Genomic DNA, 25577 nt, shown 5'->3' with positions numbered 1-25577 from the left:
CCAAGTCAGCAAAGCAAGGAAGGCATGGGTGTCCAAATGATCCATTTTTAGTCCTCTCCAACCGCTCAACAAAACAAAAACTATCCCCACCCTTAAATTCCTCTTTGAACAAGAGCTATCTTGGGCTCAAGGCAAACCCACACGAACCTGGAGGCCTCTCAAACCAAACAGCTCTAAGTCTTTAAAAACCAGAAAAATAAAAACAGAGCAGAGTGAAGTGTAGGTAGAGGGGTTGTGTGTTGAATTTAGATACACTCCTGAGTCACGTCTATTATAGGAACCGCAAGGAACTGAAGGAGGTGATAAGAAGGGTTGCGGCTGGTGGAAAAACAGCCGTTAATTTATCTTTTTCGAAAGTGTGACAATACAGCACCTATTTATTCCATAGGAGGGAAATGTAAGTTCACAGTCTCCAAACCCCTTCTTGGATGAAGGGATATAAAGAGAAGAATTTGTGTTAAAAACACAGTAACAATGTGCAAGTGTGTGGGTGTGTACAAGAGTGTGCCGTGCGCCTGGGGCTATAACTCTTAGCGAAAGAGGCATCTTTCCCCAGGGGATTGCTTCTTGCCCTCCTTTAGGGAAACTGGAACTACCAAGGACCAAAACACTGTAGATAACTCAAAACTGGTTTTTATTGTTCACAAAAGGTTATCCCTTTAAGGCAATAAGCTGAAAGTTTTAAAGGGGTAAAGGAACATATACAGTCTTAGGTTGTCTTAAGTCCAAGAAGCTCTGCAGCTGAGAAGCTTTTCCAGGTCCCTCTTTCTCAATGGCTGTGAATGCCGGAGCAATCCTCAGCCTCAGTCCAAATGGCCTATGTTTGAAGACACAGTCTTCCTTTGGTGCCAAAGAACTGATCTGAAGGCGCTTGAGACTCCTCAACATCATCCAGGTTGGCCCTGAACATGAAGCATAAGTCTCAATAGTAAGAACCTCAGAATTGGTCCTGAGAGGTAACTTAATCAAGGGCTTTTAGAGCCAAGTCTCTCTCACACATCCATCTGGTAGAAAGCTTGATGGTGGAATGAAAAAAGGAAACACTGTCCTACTCCAGGAAGAGGTGGAGCCAAACAATTGAGCTGAGGAAGCAATATAACTGGTGCAAACAACATTGATTGACAGCTATAAATAACCAATCAATCCAACTACATATACAGGGTAAAGGCAAAATCAGGCATGATACAACAATTCAAATCTTGCAACTTACAGTTCGACATATAGATGGCGCCACTCGCACCGTCACAAGAGAGGGAGAGGTAGGGTTGTGGATTCGAAGTCAGGACAATTTTGGCTGAAAGCATTCAAATTTATAATATATAATATAGAGGAATTTAGGAAAGTGTTATTTTTCAGAAAGTTTAATCAAATAAACGCATTTTGCATTCTATTGATCATTCTAAATAGTTGTGATTCATACACAACCCGTGTATGAATGTGGCGCAGGCTGTTGAGCAACCAGTTGCAGCCAGTGCAACAAATCACTCTGACCAAGAGGTCATGAGTTCAAGAGCCCCGTGTTTGTCTTTGTCTTTGTTCTATATTAAGGCACTGAATGTTTGCCTTATATGTGTAATGTGATCCACCTTGAGTCCCCTTCAGGGTGAGAAGGGCAGAATATAAATACTGTAAATAAAAAAGTAAATAAAATAATCACTGTGGAATGTCTTTTGCTACCATTTTACTACTACTCCCTAAAATAAAATCTGTTGCCACAATAAGGAAAAAAATGGGAATTTATTTGGAAGTGGCTGCTGGTTAATGTTGTTGCTAGACTTGCAAGTGACATTTTTAGATTATAAAGGGTTGGCTAGGAAATCTAGTGCGGTGGGTTAAAGCACTGAGCTGCTGAACTTGCTAACCGAAAAGCCAGCGGTTCAAATCTGGGGAGCAGGGTGAGCTCCTGCTGTTAGCCCCAGCTTCTGCCAATCTAGCAGTTTGAAAACATGCAAATGCAAGTAGATCACAAGATACCGATCTGCAGCCAGAAAATCAGAAGATGTTTCCTTTTTAGGAGGAGAGCAATGACCAATCTTGATAAAATAGTGAAGAGTAGAGACATCCCACTGGTAACGAAGGTCCGCATAGTTAAAATAATGGTATTCCCCATATTAACCTATGGATGCGAGAGCTTGGACCATAAGGAAGGCTGAGCAAAGGAAGAGAAACACTTTTGAACTGTGGTGCTTGAGGAAAATCCCAAGAGTGCCTTGGACTGCAAGAAGATCCAACCAGTCCATCCTCCAGAAATAATGCCCAATGGCTGCTCACTGGAGGGAAGGATATTAGAGGCAAAGACGAAGTACTTTGGCCACATCCTGAGAAGACAGGAAAGCTTAGAGAAGAGAATGATGCTGGGGAAAAAGGAAGGAAAAGGGAAGAGGGGTCAGCCAAGGGCAAGATGGATGGATGGATAGATGGCATCCTTGAAGTGACTGGCTTGACTTGAAGAAACTTGAAAATAAGAAACCACCAATGCATACCAGGACTTATAGGCTATATTTTAGAGGAAGGAACTGGTAAACCTGGACTAAGAAAACTCTATGAAATCCATATTTCGGCAAACACCTTGGCAGTAGATATATCCACACCAATAACATTGCAAACTGTGGTTAAGTCTGCAAAGCATTTCCGCATTGAGTAGCTGGAAATGGCTCAAGCCAACCACAGACTGTTACATGATGTAATACTAGGAAACAGCAAGAAATAGTCTGTCTGAATCATCTTTGTTTCATGTATATTCTGCGAAATTTTAATTCCTGTCATAGATTTGACGGTGATCATCTTTTGCAAGTTGCTTTGAAGAAAGACGCTAAGGATTACAAAGTGGGATATAGGTTTTCCTAAGTGAAACAACAATGACTGTTGATGGCCAGGAACACTGTAGATAAAGGGGAAGCATATTAGTATGGTATAGGTAAAGGGAAAGGTTTTCCTCTGACATTAAATCTAGTCGTGTCCAACTCTGGGGGCTAGTGCTCATCTCTATTTCTAAGCCGAAGAGCCAGTGTTGTCCATAGACGCCTCCAAGGTCATGTGGCCGGCATGATTGCATGGAGCGCCGTTACCTTCCTGCCACATCTACACATGTGAGTAGATCATATCTAAATGTGATCTACTCTACTCATTTGCATGTTTTCAAACTGCTAGGTTGGCAGAAGCTGGGGCTAACAGCGGGAGCTCACGCCGCTTCCTGGATTCAAACTGCCGACCTTTCGGTCAGCAAGTTCAGCAGCTCAGCAGTTTAACCTACTGCACTACTGGGGGCTCCTAGTATAGTATACTTATAGTATAAGTATACTATACTATCACAATATGCTCAAACTATTACACCATGCCGGTATTCACATAGTAAACATACTAAATACCAACATGGTGTAATGGTTTGAGCATTGAACCATAACTCTGGAAGCCAGGGTTTGATGCCCCGCTCAACCACAAAAACCACTGGGTGACCTTGGTTGAGTCTCATACTATCAGCCCCACGAAATCCCATATAGGTTTGCTTTAGGGTTGCCAGGCATCGCAAAAACCCAAAACCCAAAACCACCATCCTTATTTTCCTTCCCCCTACCTGGTACCCAAGGTTACCTACAGGAGTTTTAAAATAAATACAGCTAAAACACATAGTTCATAGAAAATTTACTCTCGTAAAGTTAAAAGCTGATAAAAAAGAAACCATTACAATTGACAAAACAATAAAACAATGCAATACCTAATGAGTTATCCCTCAATGGCATACTTGTCCGAATGTCTGATTACCTTCTCGCAAAGCAGTTATTTTATTCCCAAATTAAGAATGAAAAATGGGTTGTCAGTGGACAATGAAAGACATTTAAAGATGGGGTTAAAGATAATCTAAAAAAAAGTGGCATAAACACCAAGAACTGGGAAGCCCTGGCTCTCGAGTGTTGCAACTGGAGGTCAGCTGTTACCAACAGTGCTGTGGATTTCAAAGAGGCATTAATGGAGAGTGAAAGGGAAAAATGCGTCAAGAGGAAGGAACACCAAGCAAACCCTCGTCGGAATTACCACTCATCTGGAAAAGTATGTTCTCACTGCAAAAGATCATGCGGATCCAGAATAGTTCGTTACAATTCCTTATGAATCCACTACCAAGACTCCACCCTTGGAAGACAATCAGACTCAGCCACAAGTCTGATTGTCTTCCTATGATGATGATGATGATGATGATGATGATGGATGACATACCGAAACAGATGAGGTTTTGTTCTGCCTATAAGTGCATTGCACAGAGGGTGTCAATCAAACCTGCCTGGGAAGGGAATTCCAAGATTTGGAAGCAACTACCGAGAAGGCCTTGCTCCCATTTCTCCGTAATGGAGCTTATAGTCACAGTTCCTGTTACCTAATTCCCTCCCACAGAATCCTGTTGAACCAACAACTGCTGTCAAAGTGTGGTATACGAAGCTTTGAACCCTGCCCTCATCACAGTAATATTGTGGCTGAGATAGTGAGAGATGCTGTGGTGTCTTAGTATCCCTGAATGGAGATGCTTACTATTGTCTGGGTGGCACATGGGCACTGCTAATGCAAAAGCTTGCCTGACATCATCACCATCACTATTATCATAATACATGGGATGTTGACATGGATGCCATGGCAGCTGTTTTTCCACTGGCAGTACATTCTTTGAGTCACATCTACCTGACATTCAGACTGAAGACTTGTAGCATTTAGAAATTATTCTGTATTTTGTTACCACCAGTGCACCCTCTCTTTGTGACTGGTACAAGTACAGCTCATAATCCAAGGATTCAATATCAACAGTATGCATGCTTCAAAAAAAATCCCTCTTGGAAGTATTTGGGGGCATCTCTAGGCCCTCATTGCAGTTCTATACCATGGCTTCTTGAACCTTTTCCACTTTCGACCCCCCAAAACATTTACTGAATAAATTTACCGTAACATGCTATGTTAATAATCTAATATGTATTATGTATATACATTATATTGTATATAATATACAATGATATAGTAAAAGGTAAAGGTTTTCCCCTGACGTTCAGTCATGTCTGACTCTGAGGGTTGGTGCTCATCTCCATTTCTAAGCCGAAGAGCCGGCGTTGCCCATAGACACCTCCAAGGTCATATACAGTAATAATATATTGTATATACATATAATATTGACAATATTATAATGTATTACAATATGATGCTAATGAGAATACAATATAATATTAATTATATATTATATATTGCATGTAATATTACTAATAATATCACAGTATGATGGTATAGTGCAATATAGTAATATATAATGCTAATATTGTGCTATGCTAATAATATAGTATACTAGCTGTTCCCGGCCACGCGTTGCTGTGGCGAAGTCTGGTGGCATGGGAAATAAAGTATTGAGGAATTGGTGGTAGTTAAGGTAAAGGGTAAACGTTTTCCCCTGACGTAAAGTCCAGTCATGTCTGACTCTGGGGGTTGGTGCTCATCTCCATTTCTAAGCCGAAGAGCCGGTGTTGTCCGTAGACTCCTCCAAGGTCATGTGGGATGACTGCATGGAGCGGCATTACCTTCCCGCCGGAGCAGTACCTATTGATGCACTCACATTTGCATGTTTTCAAACTTCTGGGTGGGCAGAAGCTGGGGCTAACAGTGGGGGCTCTCTCTGCTCCCCCAATTCAAACCTGCGACCTTTTGGTCCAGAAGTTCAGCAGCTCAGCGCTTTAACACGCTGAGCCATCAGGGGATATTATTTCCTAAAGGTTGTGAATATACAATATTTTTGATTTTTTTTTGTCTGTTGGAGGCAAGTATGAATGCTGCAGTTAGGGAAAATGATTAGGATGTAATGGCCTTGCAGCTTTAAAGCCTGGCTGCTTCCTCCCTGAGTGAATTTTTTGTTGGGAGGTGTTAGCTGGCCCTGGTTGTTTCCTGTCTGGAATTCCCTGGTTTTCAGAGTGGTGTTCTTTGCGATATTTTATGTGCTTCTACTGTCTGTGGCCCTGAGAAAACAGAGGATTGCCAGACTTTGATGATGGGAATACTTTGTTGGGAGGTGTTAGCTGGCCCTAATTGTTTCCTGTGTGGAATTCCCCTGTTTTCAGAGTGTTGTTCTTTATTTAGTATTCTGATTTTAGAGATTGTATTGCTCTGCTTTATTATACCACATTAATTTTTATATATTCTGATTTTAGTGTTTTTGAATACTTGGAGCCAGATTGTATTCATTTTCACGGTTGACCGCAACATAATAATAATAATAATAATAATAATAATAATAATAATAATAATAGTAATGAAAGTAATAATAATGACTTTGGTAATACACAGTGCTTCACTCTCTTCTCAGCTTCCTTTCTGGAAGAATCCTTTCTTGGGAGGTGTTAGCTGGCCCTGATTGTTTCCTTTGTGGAATTTCTAATTTTCCTGCTTTCAGACTGTTGTTCTTTTTCTTTACTGTCCTGGTTTTAGAGATTACATTGTTCTGCATTATTCTATCCCAGTAATTATTTCATAGTAAAGTAGAATCTCACTTATCCAACATTCGCTTATACAATGTTCTGGATTATCCAACGCAGTCTGCCTTTTCGTAATCAATGTTTTTGTAGTCAATGTTTTAAATTCATTGTGACATTTTAGTGGTAAATTTGTAAATACAGTACAGTAGAGTCTCACTTATCCAATATAAACGGGACGGCAGAATGTTGGATAAGCGAATATGTTGGATAATAAGGAGGCATTAAGGAAAAACCTATTAAACATCAAATTAGATTATGATTTTACAAATGAAGCACCAAAACATCATGTTAGACTACAAATTTGGCAGAAAAAGTAGTTCAATATGCAGTAATGCTATGTAGTAATTACTGTATTTATGAATTTAGCACCAAAATATCACAATATATTGAAAACATACAAAACTACAAAAATGCATTGGATAATCCAGAATGTTGGATAAGCGAGTGTTGGATAAGTGAGACTCTACTGTAATTACTACATAGCATTACTGCGCATGGAACTACTTTTTCTGTCAATTTTTTTTGTATAATATGATGTTTTGGTGCTTAATTTGTATAACGATTACCTAATTTGATGTTTAATCGGCTTTTCCTGAATCCCTTCTTATTATCCAACATATTCACTTATCCTGCCGGCCTGTTTATGTTGGATAAGTGAGACTCTACTGTATATTGATAATCTTATATTATCTGCTTGGAACTAGATTATATGAGGCCCCTTCTTCACAGCTGTATAAAATGCACACTGAAGTGGATTATATGGTAGTGTGGACTCAAGATAATCCAGTGCAAAGCAGATAATATAAGATTATAAATGGGTTATATAGCTGTGTGGAAGGGCCTTGAGTCTACACTGCCATATAATCCAGTGCAAATTAGATAATCTGTGGAAGAAGCCTAAGTGAGGCCTAAGTCTGCCTGTCCCCTTGGCTGAGCTGGTTGCTAGGAGACCAAGTGGGCAGAGATTAGTCCTCTAACTGGCAGCAATTGGATAAAAACAATTATTCCTTTCACTCTAATTAGGACTTTATTTTTCTTTTCTTTTTGTTGTAGCAACCTAGAGGCGTGGATGATGGGTTGTGTTGTCAAATTTCGAGGTTGGGGGGCCTGTAGTTTTGTTGTTTTGTTGGTCGCCGTGATGCCATCACTCATTTATATATATAGATTTTATGTACAGTACATATAATTTGTAAGCCGCACTGAGTCGCCTTCAGGGTAAGAAGGGCAGGATATAAATGTAGTAAATCAGTCAATCAACATTGGCAATGCTTTTTAAGCAAGCTGATTTTCATTTTTTATGGAGTACACCTGAAGCTGCAGAGTTCAATGTAAACAAAGCACATTGTTGCTAACAGATTAGTGTCAATGGGTGGCATTCAGAAACGTATTACTGTTCCGAATTGCTTGGGAATACCAATATTGAACTAAGGGGTCTCATTTGGTTTCAGGACTCACCGTTTAAGAAATTAGTTCTATGCTATGCGTCCAGACCAAATATAGTCAAAATATCTGATTTCATGTATCCACAAGGTCTTGGAAATATTTCCTATGGATACAGGGGCCACCTTATATATAGGCTTCCTTAGCTAGACAGTAGCCCTCAGATAAGGTAAGTTCTAAGAAGTTTCTTTTTGCACAACAGCTCTCTAACTCACCCAGCTTTTATTTTCTGTTAAAGTTACTTCCCCAAAGCTTCGGTTCAGGCTGCCAGGCAGGTTTGGAAAGGCCCCAGGGAAGCAGAGCTGAGGCAAATGAGCAGTAAAACATTCGCATCCCACATCTCTTTTCTTTTCTTCTTTATTTCGCCTAGTGAGACAAGCGTGCCGAGCAACCAATGCACATTTCTTATATTTACTGTATGTGGGTCACAGGGCTTGCTGGCTTTGGCAAATCAGTACACAAGATGCGATTTTTTTTTTAAAAAAAAGGAATCCCATCCCATCCTTTATTTTTACATGCTAATTTTCACCCCCAAAAATATCAATTATGGGGCAACTTGTAAGAACACAACAAAACGCAAGCTCTGTTTTAGCTAAAAATTAGCTCCAGGTAGGCAAGCTGACCATTCACCCTTGGTCAGCTTTCAAACTGGGTGGGAATGTGGACCCCTTCTACATTTCCATACAATTCAGATTATCAAAGTAGATAATCCACATTATCTGCTTTGAACTGGATTATATGAGTCTACACTGCCATTTTATCTGGCAGTGTAGAAGAACCCTAAGTCTCCCCTTGTTCTACTGAAGTCTCTCTTTCCTGAGTGAGTTTACAAGAATAAGTACAGAACTTCCTTAAATGTTTCCCTCTAACAATCCAAGATTCCTCCAAGAATTATTTTAGAGCCGAGGAGGTCTTGTTTAAATATATAGGGATAGATAGATAGATAGATAGATAGATAGATAGAGAACATCCCATTCCGTTTTAAGCAATTCATGCATTGGATAAAAATATTTTTGTCTTACCTCTGTGCCTCTGCTTTCTTCCGTCAGCATGCAAATCCCACAAGTCTGTAGGTTCTGCAAAGCTTGCCCCAACTTGCCAAGAAATGGTGATGCTTTCGTCAACAGCACATAAAGGTGGAGCTCAGGTGTTCTCCATCTGGAGCTCCGAAACCATCGATGGGGCCGAGGCAGGAACCGCGTGGAAACCAGTGGCATGTATGAAAGCTTGCACCAGAGGAACAGCCAATAAGCTTTCCCCGGCCTTCAGGAAAAGAAACAATAAGCAAATCTACCGGGATAAACAGGATTGAGAACAATTATAGGTATACATTATGCAAAAGGTCACACAGGAAATGGGAGTTCTGGTTTCTTTTTCAACAGACCAACTACGTAAATGAGTTGCAGGTAAACGAAAATGAATGAAGCTCAGGAGATGTGATCCTGGCCATGACTTCCTTTAACAGAAAACTGGGTAACGGGGGAAGAAATAATGTGAAAAAACAGGGCAAGAAAATGTGAAAAGAACAGGTTTGGGCAGCACAAGAAAAAGTTCAGTGTGTTTCAGTAAAGCTTTTTATTCTGAACTCAAAATGAGATGTGAAACTTGTAACCTCCTAGAGGCCATTCGTGAGCTTCTTCCAAAACACATCCAGGGATGACTATTTTCTGCCACCAATTTTCTTACATTTTCCATTTTTGCAATTTCTACACACAAAAACTAACTTTGTTAATTTCCCCTTCTCCATTTTGCTGTTCACAAACGCTCTGTCAAAGATTCTGGGGCAGCTGCAGTTTCACTTGCCAGCCATAGGCAAGAACAAGAGGCTAACATAGAATTTGCTGGAATCCCATCCTTTCCTGGCTCAAAAATTGTATTCCATTGCAGATGTGTTATTGCAACACAAGAGACAAAAATCTGTGTTTCTGCCACACATTATCTCAGTATTGCAACAAACACCCAAAACTTTTCAACTGGATTGAGAACAAGGAAGAAAATGCAGGGATGGGCAGATCCAAAAAAGACTTTCTAACAACAGCTTCTTTGCCAGCGACATTGTTAATTATTGTTGATAGATGCTAAAGATGTGAACAGAACTGCGCACCCGATCTTGGAATCTAAGCAGGCTCAAGCCTGCCCAGTGCTTGTATTGTAAGCCACTTTTATTATGGCCAAGCAACTACTGTCAGTACAAACATGCCGAAAACAGCGTGAATCTTATGCACCATAAGTTAACCAGCCATGGGCAAACTTGGGCCCTCCAGGTGTTTTGGACTTAAACTCCCACAATTCCTAACAGACTACCATCTGTTAGGAATTGTAGGAGTTAAAGTCCAAAACACCTGGAGGGCTAAAGTTTGCCCATGGCTGAGCTAAACCCCCATATTCAAAGGCAATATACCTCTATTCCCCAAGGGACAGACATCCAAACATTAGGGCTACACAGATGTTCAGCTCATCCAACTGGCTGCTTTTAGGTTTGAACAAAACAACCCATCCCACTTTCCTCCCCTGGTTGAGAGAAACTTTCTAAAACCCTGATGACTAGAACTCAAACACAATTCAAAATATTTAGATACTCAATCAGCTCAACTTTCAGTTGATTAATTCAACGGCTCTTCAAGCTATGGGCTTATTGTTGTCTTTCCCCATGAAGTTTTGTTTTTTTTTGGTTCTACAGAAAGAAGGGAACAGGGAAGAAACAATACATGACTGTCGGAGCTCCATTTATTATGATGCTGTACATGAAGCACATGAATTAACTGTCCAGGAATATTTCAGAACAGCAGTGGGATTCATACAACCCCACAACTGCTTTTATACCTCCTGTGCCTCAGTTTCTTCACCGTTAATCCTTTTATCTGGATGAAAAATGAGAGTTAACAAAGAAGAAGCGCTTCTCCTTTAAAATAGTGTGCATCATGTTCTGTGCATCACATTCTCCCCGTGCTCCCCCACCCCACAAAAACGAAGTTCTAAAAACCCAAAAGTAGATTTCTGGTTTTGTTTTCAGGGCTGATGTTCAACTAACAGTAGATTCCAAGTCAAATATTGATTCAACCTTGCTTCAGAACAGGAGATCCATGTGGCCTGCGGGATAATTTTTGTGGGCTCCCTAAATTTATGTTTGAAGAACCTACAGACCCAAAAATATTTTATAAAAGGCGTGGGGGCATTTTGGGTACAGTTGTGGAACACTTTGGACCACTTTAGGCCTGGGAGAAACCATTTTTTAAAACGACACAAATTTCCTGTCTTATAAAAAAATTAGGGTTCTCCTGGACCCTAAATTGTCCAGCACTCTTTAACAATGTGGCAATATGGCCCCACATCTCTGAGGTGTTTGAAGCATTAAATTTTTGTATGTATTTCAGGAAGGGGGGTTAAAGACCTCCAAGGTCTCCTTGGAGGCTAATGTAGCCCCCTGTCCTCTAACCATTGTCCACTTTAGAATGACAAATGTCTCTGCCATCTCTGTGATGCCTAAATGCGAAAAAGAAACAGAGAGAGCATGTCGTGGCTGAGCAAAGAAGTCCTCTCTTTCTCTGCTCAAGTGTGGATTTCACGGGCTTTCAAGTTAATGGCTGCTTCTGGATGCTCCTCCATTTCCCTTCTGTTTGTGGCACCTTCCACGGGTGGCTCTGTTTCCCCATAGCCCATTCCTACGATGTCACATTGGGGTAACATCTCCTCCAACAGGATCCGAACCAACCCTTTGTGTTGAACGGAAGGGAGGTCTGAGACATCCAAGTGTTTCAGGTTTCTGCAAACAACAGTGGAGGATGAATTAATAAAACAGTTTCCTTCCTGGTTCTAGCCTTCTACTTGAACTTAAAAAGTAAATGTGAAGGCATAAACCATTCATATAATTAACATTTTAAAAAAATATTTGTGGAGAGATCATCCAACTTTCCATCTGATGCTTTTGACAAATTGAGCTTCAAGCCACTGAGTGAGCTCTTTGACTCTTGAGATCCAAGAAACATGTTGCTTCAGTGCAAGCTTTTACCCCACTCTTACCTCTGGAAGAATGGGCTAAAACGCACCTATGGCCTCTGATATACAACCCACACCACAGAACACTGCTGTACTTACTGAAAATGATGGAGGCACGCCAGGCCTCTCTCAGTGATCTGGGGACAGCCAGCAAGCGAAAGCTCCTCCAGTGTATCTCTGAAGACAGTCAGACGGCTCAAACTCCAGTCGTCAATGTTGGGGCACCTGCTGAGGTCCAGGTATTTCAGGGCTTTCAGATTGACTACAGGAAGGACCCCAGAGGAAATTGAAAAAGACTGTGACTCATCCACAAAGGCAAGGGGAGCACATTTCAAAAACAAACCTAGACTAGATGTGCACTTAGTGTTGTGATGGAGTATTTGAGTAATGATATTACTAGGGGCATTAGAAGAGGAAGAAAGACTACTCGTGAGCAAGACGATGGGGTTTAGAATCAGGAGGCTGGGATGACAAGTTCAGAGGACGAGGTAATGAACTGGACTAAGGTGCGAGAGATCCAGGACATCTTTAGAGAACCCACAAGTAGCGACACGTTTGAGAGTTGGCACAGTGGGGATCCAGCTTGGTCTTGGGGAATTATGGGTTTGGATAAAAGATGGACTGGGTGGAGGGATCGGCAAGGGGCTTCAGCTGAAAGGAGGTCTGGTGGGGCATTGTCTGATTCTAGCTCTGAGGAGGAATTGAGGCAACAGGCTGCAGCTGCTAGCAGGGTGTTGGCTGATTATAGTTCTGAGGATGATTTGTGAATAAAAGCGGGTTTGGGAAATGGATCACCTTTGCAGTTGGCAACGTGTTGTTGGGTGTCCGTGTGAGCTATTTGGGATAACGTGCTTTGGGAAGACTTCTGTGAACTTGCCATGCTGCATTCTATGCTTTGGTTCTGTGTATGACCTGTACTGGATTTCGTATTACTGACTTCTCCTTCTCTGACCTGGACTGGATTTCGTATTGCTGACTTCTCCTTCTCTGACCCGGATTGGACTCAATGACGTCGACATTGTGTTTGGGTGACTTTGACAGACGTCTTCGGGCCCCTGCTGGTCTGCTGACATCCTGCTGGGAATTGAAGTGCCTTCTTTGTTGTTTTACAAAGTTTGTTTTTAAACCGGATTATACTCCGGTTTAATCCGGGTTATTTTCCAGGGTCTGGGGTTTTGTATTGATTGCTGGGAATTCTGTGTTTAAGATTAAGTGTTCTGAGCCTTTTGAGTTTGTTTTTGGGCTCCTTTTGGTTGTGAACTAATAAACTGTATTTTTACTAATGTCTGGTCTGGCACTTTAAGGAGTCTGTGTTGCAACACTTAGTGTCCAAATCCCACCACAATAAAAATCAAACAAATCCTATAACAGCGAACATGTGTAAACAGGCAGGTATATGCAAATACATTTCATTTGCATAGTCTAAAAGGGTGAATTCTTGTTAGGTCAAAACTCATGTGGCATCCAAATATGTTTTCTGGCCCTTGATAGTTCTGAAACAGCTAGACAAATTTCTCTCTGGCCAATCTAAGAAGATGAACGGCTTCTCCTGAAAGTCTCCAGGTGTAACAATGTGCTTATGAAATCTTTTGCAATGTCTTTCTGTGGTGTTTAACATTTAAAAAACCCCTTTATTGAGAACCAGAGGTGGATTTCCAGCCAGTTTGGCCTCTTGGTATTATTTCTCAGTAGTTCATATGGCCCTTTGAGAGGGTCTCGGACCATAAAAGTGGTCCCAAAAACCAATAATTGGTTCTTTGCCACAGATGAGAGCAAAGCACTCTTTGATTTTTCCTCCTCGCGAGATCACATCTTATGAAACTTGGGTTCACTTGTGTTCCTTTTAAAAGGACCCCCTTGCAAATCAGGATACTCTTCTTAGAGTACTGCAAAGATATATTTCTTCCATACTGTGATTCCACATGACTTTCTCCACCCTAATTAATTCTCATTCCAATGTTGTGATACTCTCACTCTCTCAACCAACCAACATCTCTCTGAAAACCTATTTCACCCCTGTTCCCTCCCTATCATTCATCTAGTATCATGTTATGAATATGCAAACTATATTGCAACCTCATATACACACCCACAAACAGAAGGTATGCATCAGCTGTCCCTTAAGCAAGTGAATCACTCTCAGACCTCACCCTGGTCAATGTGAAATATGCCAACAATACTGCCAATCAATGGTCAAATAACAGAAAGCTAGTGGTAACCAAACTCACAAAATGCTAAACTAGCCAGCACATTCTATGATATAAAATCCATCAAATGCAATACATTATATGACATTACACACATGCAACGTTGCACAAGGAGTTGAAGTGTTATGCAGCATACAATGGAAGCACTGTTGTTGTTCTGTGCCTTCAAGTCATTTCTGATTTATGGCAACCTGAATGCAAACCTATCACAAGGTTTTTCTGGGACTAAGTGTGTAAATAGACCTTTTTATCAGCAGCCCAAGCACCTGACTAGTCACATCCGAAGGAAGAATCTTTTCTTTTGTTATACAACTTGGTTGCTTGGAAAATAATTCTATTCCTGGCAAGAATGAAATCAAAGGCAAGATATCATGAGGATACAAATCATAAGGAGGATTATGTAGCTAAAGGCGAAAGATTTATATACAGTGGCATCAAAAGACTTACCAAACAGCTTGGCATTTGATACAGATTTCATAAGAACAGGGTTACTACCCGGATGTGTATTGTGCTTCCATTATACTTCCATTATATACCATACTTGTACTGTGCTTCTATCTATAGCATTTATAGGATTATAGCCATTTACCAACTTATAAGACCTTTCCTATGCTTGTAATGACTGTGAAAATAATGCCAGTCAATTTTAATTGAATCTGGGAAGTCTTGCTCGGAAACTTCAATGAAAACAAACTAGCAGATGGCACCTTCTGAAAAGAAATAGTACTAAGGCAGCAAGCATTTGCTCTAATCCCAAATGCATCTGTAAAATATAAGAACCTGATTTCTAGAACCCTAATGACTAGAAAACAAATGGAAAAAAGACACATTTGCTATAATACGGTCTCCTTTTTTCCATCAAGAATCATTAATGGTTCATCAACAAATACTGCCTCCTTCTTCTCTTTAAAATGATAATGCTGTTAAAAAAGTTATTGTGTGACCATTTCCAGAGAGAGCTACATTTAAAACCAATGTTTGTATTGTTTACTTGACTTGTTCTATTTTGTTTTGTCTTTTGTTCTGTTTGTTTCTTTTCTGGTTCTATGGCTTTATTATTATTTAACTTTGTGGGTTTTTAAAAAAAATACATTATAACTGTATCCTCAATTCAATTCTGACACGATAAATACATTTTATATTACTTTTGACAGTGTTCCTTCCTGGTTTATTTTTGGATTAAGTTAGTGCATTCAGTTCAGTTTAGTTGACATGAGAAACCATCAGCTGCATTTGCAGTAAGCAGATGGGTTTATTTCATTCATTTTGGGCCACATGATTTGAAAGTTATGGTAAAAGACAAACAAAGGATTAAAGATGAACTTAGGATTTTAGATTGTCTATCCAAATTATATCCAATGATATCCAAAATAGGATATTCAGAAATCCCCGGGATCTGAAACAGAGTTTGGTAAAGTTATGTTTTGGACTACAACTCCCAGACTTCTGGCTGGATGATTCTGGGAGTTGAAATAACTTTCCAAACTTTGACATGACAGTTCTCGTAGCACTGTAAATTAATACATAATAACCACAGGCCTAAGTACAGCCCAATTTCTCACCTAGGTTATCCAGACCATTGTAGCTGATGATGGAACCACTGATATCGATGGCCTCCAAGCGGACTTCTTCAAGTCTTTGAAAATTCAGGTCGTCTTTCCATTTTGTGATACTATTCTGATGCCAGTTATTTTGACCCCAGGCCCTAAAGGAATATAACAGTTCCAGCCATGCAGATAATGCTTCACAAGGTAGCCCAAGCGACAGATGTAAAACAATGATCGTGTATGTAAAACAGCTTCAAACTACAGAATTAGGCTCTACATGTTACAGGATACGGACCCAATATATTTCAGATATTTTTATCCTGACTTCCTAAAATGCTGAAAACAACTTCCAAATAATATAAAGACTGATTGAAAACTTTGTAAGACAGAAACCAGCCTTCTCTTAGTAGCCTTAGGCTACAAAAATGGGATTTTTAGAGAAGTGATTTCTCAAACGGTTCACTAATCATGTTTACAACAAACACCACAGGCAGAGTGTTGAATCACCCAATGGAGCAGTTTGAAACTGCTTTTTATATCAAATGAGTACATTGTTTTTCTTTTTATTATGTTTAAGTTGTCGTGTTATTATTGGATTGTTGTATGTTGTATGTTGGTATTGAATGTTAACTTGAGTCCCTATGGAAGATAGAGCGGTATATAAAGTTTTGTTGTTGTTGCATTGCATACCTAATTCTTCCTTTCAGGTTCAGGACAAAGACAGCAGCTCCAACTTCATATCCATAACGCTCACATGCTTCAATGCAAAACCTAAAGATGGAGTTGGTGGACACATATTCAAACATTATTTTGGGAAGAATGAAAACTCGATCAACTACTGAAAACGATAAGGTTGATTTTAATCAAAAAACAGATCAATGGCTCTAACTACTTCCTTTTGTTTTGTTTTTTTAACAAAAGGAACTATTGTTGCGGGTTGCGCTACCTCATTTTATTTCCTCAAGGGTTTCAAGGTATTTTGCTTTAACCACACTGGTCATTCTGTCTAGCAAGGCCTCTAAGATACCTGTTGTTATTATCACAGGATACTTAGGTGCTGACCGGAGTGGCCAGTGAGCTGCTGAACTTGCTAACCGAAAGGTTGGCAGTTTGAATCTGGGGGGCGGGGGTGAGCTCCTGCTGTTAGCCCCAGCTTTTGCTAACCTAGCAGTTTGAAAACTGCAAATGTAAGTAGATCAATAGGTCCAGCGGAAAAGTAATGGCGCTCCATGCAGCCATGCCAGCCACATGACTTTGGAGGTGTCTACGGACAGCACTGGCTCTTCAGCTTAAGAGATGGAGATGAGCACCAATCCCCAGCGTCAGACAGGACTGGGCTTAATGTCAGGGGAAAACGTTTACTAGCCTACTTAGGTGCTGGGAAAACTACCCTTCAAAATATATTTTGATAAAACAATAGAATAAAACTTAAAAGTGCTGGGGCATCCTTTTCCACAATGCACCCAGTACAATTTCCAATTCCAGACATTCTGCATCAAACTTAATACTCTATCCCAGGCATAGGCAACTTCAACCCTCCAGGTGTTTTGGACTTCAGCTCCCACAATTCCTAACAGCCGGTAGGCTGTTAGGAATTGTGGGAGTTGAAGTCCAAAACACCTGGAAGATTGAAATTTGTCCGTGCCTGCACTATGAGAAGTTTTAGTTTCTTTTAACCTGTGAAGATGGATTTAAGCTACAAAACTATCACCTTAAATATCCAAGGCACCACAATAGAGCAGATATCTTTTCATACTCTGGAATCAGACTGGAAACTTTACTTTCTAAAACTTCATCAGCCAGAACAGGACCATTGGGGAATTCTGGGAAACGAGGTATCAAAAAAAAAAACCCCTCTTCCAAGTTCTGGGTTGAATTATAACTTAAAAGGAAATAACACACAGGAGAGAACTGCAGATGTGAAGAAGAAAGCGAAAAGATAACAAGGCTATCTTCAGAAGCAGCTAAGGCTGGATCTACACTACCATGTGTTGCAGTTTGAAACTTCATTTTATGGTCAGTGCAGACCTATATAGTGCAGTTCAATGCAGTTAACTGGGTCTATAATGACCACATAATAGTTTGAAATTGCATTATATGGCAGTGTAGATCCACCCTAAGTTGCATTGGCATATGATATACAGGTGAGATTACACTGGCAATGTGTTTGTTCCCATTGTGCTTCACACAGTACATTCAAAAGAAAAGAAATACACGCTTTCCAAATGTACACGGAACATACATATTTTGCCAAATGAAGTGCTTCACTCACCATTATAAGACATAGAAATTTGAAAGGAAGAAATAACCATTAAGGGTGCCCATACCTGTTATTTCTATGTAGATTCCACTTCTTTAGCGCACGGCTGACTTCTACAAAGGTTTCAATATCATAAAAGCGGTTGCAGAGATATTGGAGAACACCAACTTTTGCAGGATTAGCAGTGGAACTAGTTGAACTGCTGTTATATCGAGAACTGGAGTACAGCAATGAGACTATGCCTCTGCATTGTCGGAGCTGAGGAAAGGAGAAAGCCAATGGGAAGGTGATTCGTTTTTCAGGAACTGCAGCCCCCACCAGAATAAGATGGCAAAGCAGCTGAGCTGCATCAACCAGAGAACAGAATCCAGTTCAAATATTAGTGCCACTTTATTCTGCTTTAATCAGACCTTTGAACCACAGTTCTGGAACGATATTGGAGCATGTTCAAAGAAGGGCAACCAAGATTATCAAAGATTTTGAAATAACATCTTAGGAGAAACAACTTAAGGATCTGGGTAAGATTCGAGAAGACTGAGAGGTGAAATGATAGCTGTTAAGTATTGGTAGGGATATTATGTAGAAGAAGAGCAAATTTGTTCTCTACTGATCCAGAAATTAGAACAAGTCCTTTAAAATTACTTCAAAAAAGGAAAAAAATCCACCCAAATATTTGGAAGAACTTATTTACTGTAGGAACCATGATTATGTATCATTTTTACATATTATAAAGATGTACACTTAGCCATGCTTGAGAATACAGCTACTGAAATCAATGGGGATTGATCATGACTTGTATATCATGGATTTCAATGATACAATGAAGTGGATGCAATCCATTCTGTGGGAGAGATAGTTCGTACATAATACCATATTTCCTTTACATTGTTGTAAAATTACCCAACAATTACATCATACACACTAAAAAAAATCAAGACTCTTGTGCAACCATAATGCACAAAAAGTTGATTATGGCTTAAACTTCTATGGGCTTGTGGACCATGTGGTTCATGAATTCTTGTAGTGTGATAAATATATTAGATGTTAAGACACCAAAGCACTCTGTGTGGTTTTGCTGTAACAGATTAACATGGCTGTCACCTAGAAATGATATATGGAGTATAACTGCAGAGAACGTCACTAATAATAATAATAATAATAATAACTTTATTTTTATACCCCGCCCCATCTCCCCGAAGGGACTCGGGGCGGCTTACATAGGGCCTGGCCCGATAAGACAAACAAATAACAGTAACAAAGCAATAAAACAATTATCCCAGTAAAAAACACCAACATCAATAAAAACAATCATTAAAATCAACAAGCAGGATACAGTGTTAAAAACAGGAGACTAATTCGTAGATGCCAGGCGAAATGCAGAGTGTTACGAAATGGGAAAAGGAAAACTAAGACATTGTCTTGTGATATTACAGTGCCGCCAACTGGTCAGATTTCCCAGTTGTACAGCAAACACTATCCTTGAATTTCTCTAAACTCAATCAACATCCTTCTCTCTACACTGAGTCTTTAAGGAAATTTAATCCAGAAATGGACAGCCACTGAACTAGCAACTGCTATGGGCATTCCTCTGTGTCACAGAGGGACTCTGCTGGAACATGAGAGAGGGACTTTAAACACCACAGTTGTGGCACTACAGTTGTGAAACACCTTTTGTTCTGGCGACCTAATCAACACTAACTTGGCTGTACATCAATTACAATTAATCAATTAATGGTTCTATTGTTCATCTTCCTCTCCTCGTAGTGTTTGTAGTGTTGCTTGATACTACCATGTTTACTCGAGTCTAGTGCACCACTGAATCTAATTTGCATCTCAATTTTCAAAACCCTGAAATAAAAAAAGTATTTGCTGACAAATGTAATGTGCAGAGGCAAAAAGCGCACTCTTTGTAATCTGAACAATAAAGGTGTGCATTACTGTTGCTGCCTGCTTAGAATTCCTTCATTATAAACAATTGTGTCAGAACACCAAAGCTTCCAGCAATGGAAAGGAAAACCTCAGGATGCTGTAGAATGAATCCACTTTGCCTTGCTTCAATGCTGCAGAATCATAGAATAGTAGAGTTGGAAGAGACCTCATGGGCCATCTAGTCCAACCCCCTGCTAAGAAGCAGGAAATTGCATTCAAAGTACCCCCGACAGATGGCCATCCAGCCTCTGCTTAAAAGCTTCCAAAGAAGGAGCCTCCACCACAGTCCGGGGGAGAGAGTTCCACTGCCAAACAGCCCTCACAGTGAGGAAGTTCTTCCTGATGTTCAGGTGGAATCTCCTTTCCTGTAGTTTGAAGCCATTGTTCCGTGTCCTAGTCTGCAGGGCAGCAGAAAACAATCTCGCTCCCTCCTCCCTATGTCTTCCCTTCACATATTTGTACATGGCTATGATGTCTCCCCTCAGCCTTCTCTTCTGCAGGCTAAACATGCCCAGCTCTTTAAGCCGCTCCTCATAGGGCTTGTTCTCCAGACCCTTAATCATTTTAGTCACCCTCCTTTGGACGCTTTCCAGCTTGTCAACATCTCCCTTCAACTGCGGTGCCCAAAATTGGACACAGTATTCCAGGTGTGGTCTGACCAAGGTAGAATAGAGGGGGAGCATGACTTCCCTGGATCTAGACGCTATTCCCCTATTGATGCAGGCCAGAATACCATTGGTTTTTTAGCTGCCGCATCACATTGTTGGCTCATGTTTAACTTGTTGTCCACGAGGACTCCAAGGTCTTTTTCGCACACACTGCTGTCAAGCCAGGCGTCCCCCATTCTGTATCTTTGATTTCCATTTTTTCTGCCGAAGTGAATCTGGGAGCTGTATTTCTACAAGGTTTTGAGTCTTCTCTGGCAAAGAAGGCTTGTGCATCATCTACCTACCAAACCCAGGATTGCATAGCACTGCGCCCTGGCTACTTAATTAGAGATGTCGTCCCTCAAAGAGGAGCTCCAAATGCAGCTACTGAAGCACATTCCCCTTTTGCTTGGGCTCAGCACCAAAATTACTGTATTGTGCGACTCTAATGCACACCCTAATTTTGGCAAGGTGGTTTAGCCACGAAGGGTGATCAATAATTCCAGTAAATACTGTATCTCCGACTTAAGCGGCCGAGGGGGAAAAGGAAGGGGCCTGAGGCAGTTAGGAATGGTGGGAGTTGAAGTCCAAAACACCTGGAGGGCCCAAGGTTGCCCATTCTGGTCTAGATGCACTGGAGATGCTGGCACAAGGACAGAGCTAGAAGAAATACAGAAAGCTAATTCCCCCCACCATCTTCCTCTTTCCATAGAAATAATTTCCTTTCTTTCAAGGTCCGTTAATAACACACCCCAAGCCTCTCCTCTCTCTGAGAGAGACCAGCTTGCCAGGAAAAACAAGAGACGTCAGGTCACTTACTAATGTGGGCGCGGCCATCTTGGATGGGTCACGTGAGAGGGCGAAGTCACGTGCCAGCCGAACCCTGGACTTGGACGGGGAGGAAAAGGACGCCCTAGGATATCACTGCGCATGCGTCAAGTGTTCTGAGCCGGTTGCTTTGATTCTGTAGAGTTAAGTCGGGGCAGGTAAAGTGTTATCAAACTGCATTAATCCTACCGTGTAGCTGGAGGGTGATTTAGGGGGCATCTCCACAGTAGAATTAATGCAGTTGACATGACTCAGTGCTATGGAATCCTGGAAGTTGTAGTTTAGAGGGGCCCAAGGGGTCTTTGACAGAGAGGGCTAAAGACCTTGTAAAACTACATCTCCCAGGGTTCCATACCATTAAGCTGTGGCAAAGTGGTGCCAAATCACGTTTGCATAATTTCAACGCCCATTCCTGAAATAAGGATGAAAGAGGGTAATGTAGAAGAAAAGAATGAATGCGGCATTTTAAAATATCTTAAAGATTGGGAATTAATTTTAATTTTTTTAAAAAAGTGATGGAAAATTAACAATAATAGGCTTTGGCGGAGATTCTTCATATTTTCTTCTATACTAGCTTAGATACCCAACAATGCCCGGGTTGAGTGTTTTGTAACACTTGTTTATCAGAAATAGTTATTGTTCGAATGCATAAGGATGTAGGTTACCCACAACTCCCATCATCCTGGGTAAATCCCCCCCCCCAAACCCCACCAGTACTTAAAGCTGATAATTTATTTTCCACATTATCACAGGATGTCTACACCCCACACCACTGGAGAAATTATACTGCTTAGCCGGCATTGCACCACCTGACATAATAATAATAATAATAATAATAATAATAATAATAATAATAACAATAACTTGCAGCCCAGGAGTAAGCCATCAGAACAAATGCAATCAAGGCCAAGATCGAAAAATCAGCTGATGACCCAAAATGCAGACTGTGCAAGGAAACCAACAAAACCACTGATCATATCCTCAGCTGCTGTAAGAAAATTGCACAGATAGACTACAAACAGAGGCACAACTACGTGGCCCAAATGATTCATTGGAACTTATGCCTCAAGTACAACCTTCCAGCAGCAAAGAACTGGTGGGATCACAAACCTGCAAAATGATTGGAAAATGAACATGCAAAGATACTGTGGGACTTCCGAATCCAGACTGGCAAAGTTCTGGAACACAACACACCAGACATCACAGTTGTGGAAAAGAAAAAGATTTGGATCATTGATGTCGCCATCCCAGGTGACAGTCGCATTGACGAAAAACAGCAGAAAAAAATCAGCCACTATCAGGACCTCAAGACTGAACTTCAAAGACTCTGGCAGAAACCAGTGCAGGTGGTCCCGGTGGTGATCGGCACACTGGGTGCCGTGCCAAAAGATCTCGGCCGGCATTTGGAAACAATAGACATTGACAAAATTACTATCTGCCAGCTGCAAAAGGCCACCCTGCTGGGATCTGCGCGCATCATCCGAAAATACATCACACAGTCCTAGATACTTGGGAAGTGTTCGACTTGTGATTTTGTGATATGAAATCCAGCATATCTATCTTGTTTGCTGTGTCATAATAAAATAACAACAACTATTCTTGTATCCCGTCCTATCTCCCCGAAGGGACTCGGGGTGGCTCACAAGCCCAAAATGCACCACAAAATACAACAACAAGGTACATTTAAAACATATAAACATGTAAAATCAAAGGCATATAAAAACATACAATAACCAATAGCCTTCTGGGTGCAAGTGAGCATATCTGTTGGGAAGTAGCAGCCAGTAATGAAAGGACCAAGGCATTAACATCTCCGGCCCATCCTCTATCCAGCAGCATGCCAATACCTTAAATCAAGAAATAGTTTTCTAAGATCCACAGAGATACTCACAGGAACACCTCAGCAAATGAGAGTCCAAAAGTGGCAGGCTAAAACCTAGAACCTCAATCGGGCTGATGCTGGATGAGAGACTTCCTTCTCAGCACATAGAAGACTGGGCGACTTGGAAGGCGCTGAACAGATTGTACTTGGATACCATGTGATGCAGAGCCAGCCTTAAGAAATTGAATACTGGTGGGGTTGGGGGGGGGGATTGATTTTGTCATTTGGGAGTTGTAGTTGCTGGGATTTATAGTTCACCTACAATCAAAGAGCATTCTGACATCCACCAATGATGGAATTGAACCAAACTCGGCACACAGAACTCCCACGACCAACAGAAAATACTGGAAGGGTTTAGTGATCATTGACCTTGAGTTTTGGAGTTGTAGTTCACCCACATCCAGAGAACACTGTGGACTCAAACAATCATGTATCTGGATCAAACTTGGTATGAATACTCAATATGCCCAAATGTGAACACTGGTGGAGTTTGGGGAAAATAGATTTTGGCATTTTATGTGTTTTCTGATGGTCTTCAACAACTCCTCTGACACCCCCTCATGATCCCCTCAGGGGTCCTGATCCCCAGGTTGAGAAACGCTGCATTAAATCTAGTCATGTCTGACTCTGGAGGTAGTTAGATAGAGATAGATATATACTTTGACTTTCACTATGTAACAAAATTTGAAAAAAAAATCAGTGTTATTTCCTGTTTAATTGTGAGTTACTTACTTGAAAGTAGTTGTTATATTCTGCAAACTTTTTTTTGTGGCTGCCACAAACTAGGTTTATTTGGTTGAAACTGGATGAGATACCGTATATACTCGAGTATAAGCCGACCCAAATATAAGCCGAGGCACCTAATTTTACCACAAAAAACTGGGAAAACTTATTGACTCGAGTATAAGCCGAGGGTGGGAAATGCAGCAGCTACTGGTAAATTTCAAAAATAAAATTAGATACCAATAAAATTACCTTAATTGAGGCATCAGTGGGTTAAATGTTTTGAATATTTACTGTATTTCAAAGAAAAACAGTAAACTAACTCTGTAAGTGGAAAAGCAACAATAACTTTATAATCATAATAATCATCATCATCAACAGCTTCATTTGTTCCTTGCCCTATCTTTCTCCCCCTGGGGACTCAGGCCAGCTTCCAACATAGTAACAGGCAAACATTCAATGCCTACATAAATAATGCAGAGCTAGATATAGAGCTATCATCATATATACTAATTTCACATGTGTATTTCCTCCGAAACCTTTGCAAATCCTCTCTATGTGCATTTTCCTCCTGCAATATTTGCAAGCCCTAATTATCAATGTTTTTATCTATCTAGACATCTCTCTCTGTGTGTGTGCGCACGCGAATTTCCCTCTGCACTTGCAAACATGTGAGGGCAAAATTCATATAAAATTCATATATAAAATTAATGTATACATATAGGAACAGATATACAGGTACATGGAAATCTCTAGATATCTATATTTACATAGGATTTGCAAAGACCTGTAAACATATGAGGGGAAACTTCATATATTAATGTATTTGTAGGGGGAACATCTATATAAATATTTAGAAGCTTTAGGGCATGCAATTACCCAAGGAAGAAATGCAAGCAAAGTCCCCCCAAAAACAACTTTGTCCTCTTTTCTCCTGCCTTTTCCCACCTCTTTTCTTTCTCCCTTTTCCAAACTCTAAAAGTAGCCAGAAAAGGCTTTTTAAAACTTCTCTCCCCCTCCCAAAAAAACCCCACCTCATTTTTGCTTCCTTAGGAATAAAAAGAAATACGCACCTTCTGTTGCTCTCTTTTCCCTTCTTCCCTCCCTTTGGACTCAAATGTTCTTGCAATAATAATAGTAGTACAGTAGAGTCTCACTTATCCAACGTAAACGGGCCAGCAGAATGTTGGATAATGAGGGATTAAGGAAAAGACTATTAAACATCAAATTAAGTTATGATTTTACAAATTAAGCACCAAAACATCATGTTATACAACAAATTTGACAGAAAAAGTACTTCAATACGCAGTAATGCTATGTAGTAATTACAGTATTTACGAATTTAGCACCAAAATATCATGATGTATTGAAAACATTGACTACAAAATGCGTTGGATAATCCAGAACGTTGGATAAGCGAGTGTTGGATAAGTGAGACTCTACTGTAATAATAATAATAATAATAATAATAATAATAATAATAATAATAATAATAGTAATGAATCATGCAAATTTGCAAGAATAGCTTTTTTTCTTCCCCTTCTTCCCTTGCAATCTGGCTTGCAAGGGTTTCTCTCACACTCTCCTTTCGCTTTTGAAAACATTCGCTTGTCTCTGTCTCTCT

At 40.4% G+C, this 25577-nt stretch overlaps 2 protein-coding genes across 2 annotated transcripts in view; both read right to left on the bottom strand.

Annotated features, from left to right (window-relative positions):
* The window catches only part of b3gnt8 (UDP-GlcNAc:betaGal beta-1,3-N-acetylglucosaminyltransferase 8), a 30767-nt gene extending 20267 nt beyond the window's left edge, over nucleotides 1–10500 (bottom strand). Inside the window, exon 1 of the mRNA XM_016994817.2 lies at nucleotides 8957–10500. The gene's annotated coding sequence lies outside the window, so the exon portion shown is untranslated. The remainder of the gene's footprint in view (nucleotides 1–8956) is intronic.
* A 143-nt stretch (nucleotides 10501–10643) lies between these two features.
* On the bottom strand, nucleotides 10644–21444 carry dmac2 (distal membrane arm assembly component 2). Its single transcript, XM_003222854.3, has 6 exons — nucleotides 21340–21444; nucleotides 18012–18202; nucleotides 16375–16455; nucleotides 15700–15842; nucleotides 12030–12192; nucleotides 10644–11697 (listed from the first exon to the last, which is right to left on the bottom strand). The coding sequence occupies exons 1-6, from the start codon at nucleotides 21355–21357 to the stop codon at nucleotides 11484–11486; spliced, it is 810 nt and encodes a 269-aa protein (XP_003222902.1). The 5' UTR covers nucleotides 21358–21444; the 3' UTR covers nucleotides 10644–11483.
* Between the last annotated feature and the right edge of the window lie 4133 nt (nucleotides 21445–25577).

Source organism: Anolis carolinensis, unplaced genomic scaffold (assembly GCF_035594765.1).
Source record: "Anolis carolinensis isolate JA03-04 unplaced genomic scaffold, rAnoCar3.1.pri scaffold_10, whole genome shotgun sequence".
Taxonomy (NCBI): Eukaryota; Metazoa; Chordata; class Lepidosauria; order Squamata; family Dactyloidae; genus Anolis; species Anolis carolinensis.
Note: the sequence above shows the minus strand (reverse complement) of the source record. Positions and strands in the feature narration are given on the sequence as shown.

What these genes read in the sequence shown, in the direction of transcription:
- dmac2 (XM_003222854.3), bottom strand. An exon ending in AATCTACATAGAAATAACAG is followed by an intron (nt 16,456 to 18,011) that starts GTATGGGCACCC and finishes CTCCATCTTTAG; the next exon opens with GTTTTGCATTGAAGCATGTG. An exon ending in CAATGGTCTGGATAACCTAG is followed by an intron (nt 12,193 to 15,699) that starts GTGAGAAATTGG and finishes TCCTTCCTGTAG; the next exon opens with TCAATCTGAAAGCCCTGAAA.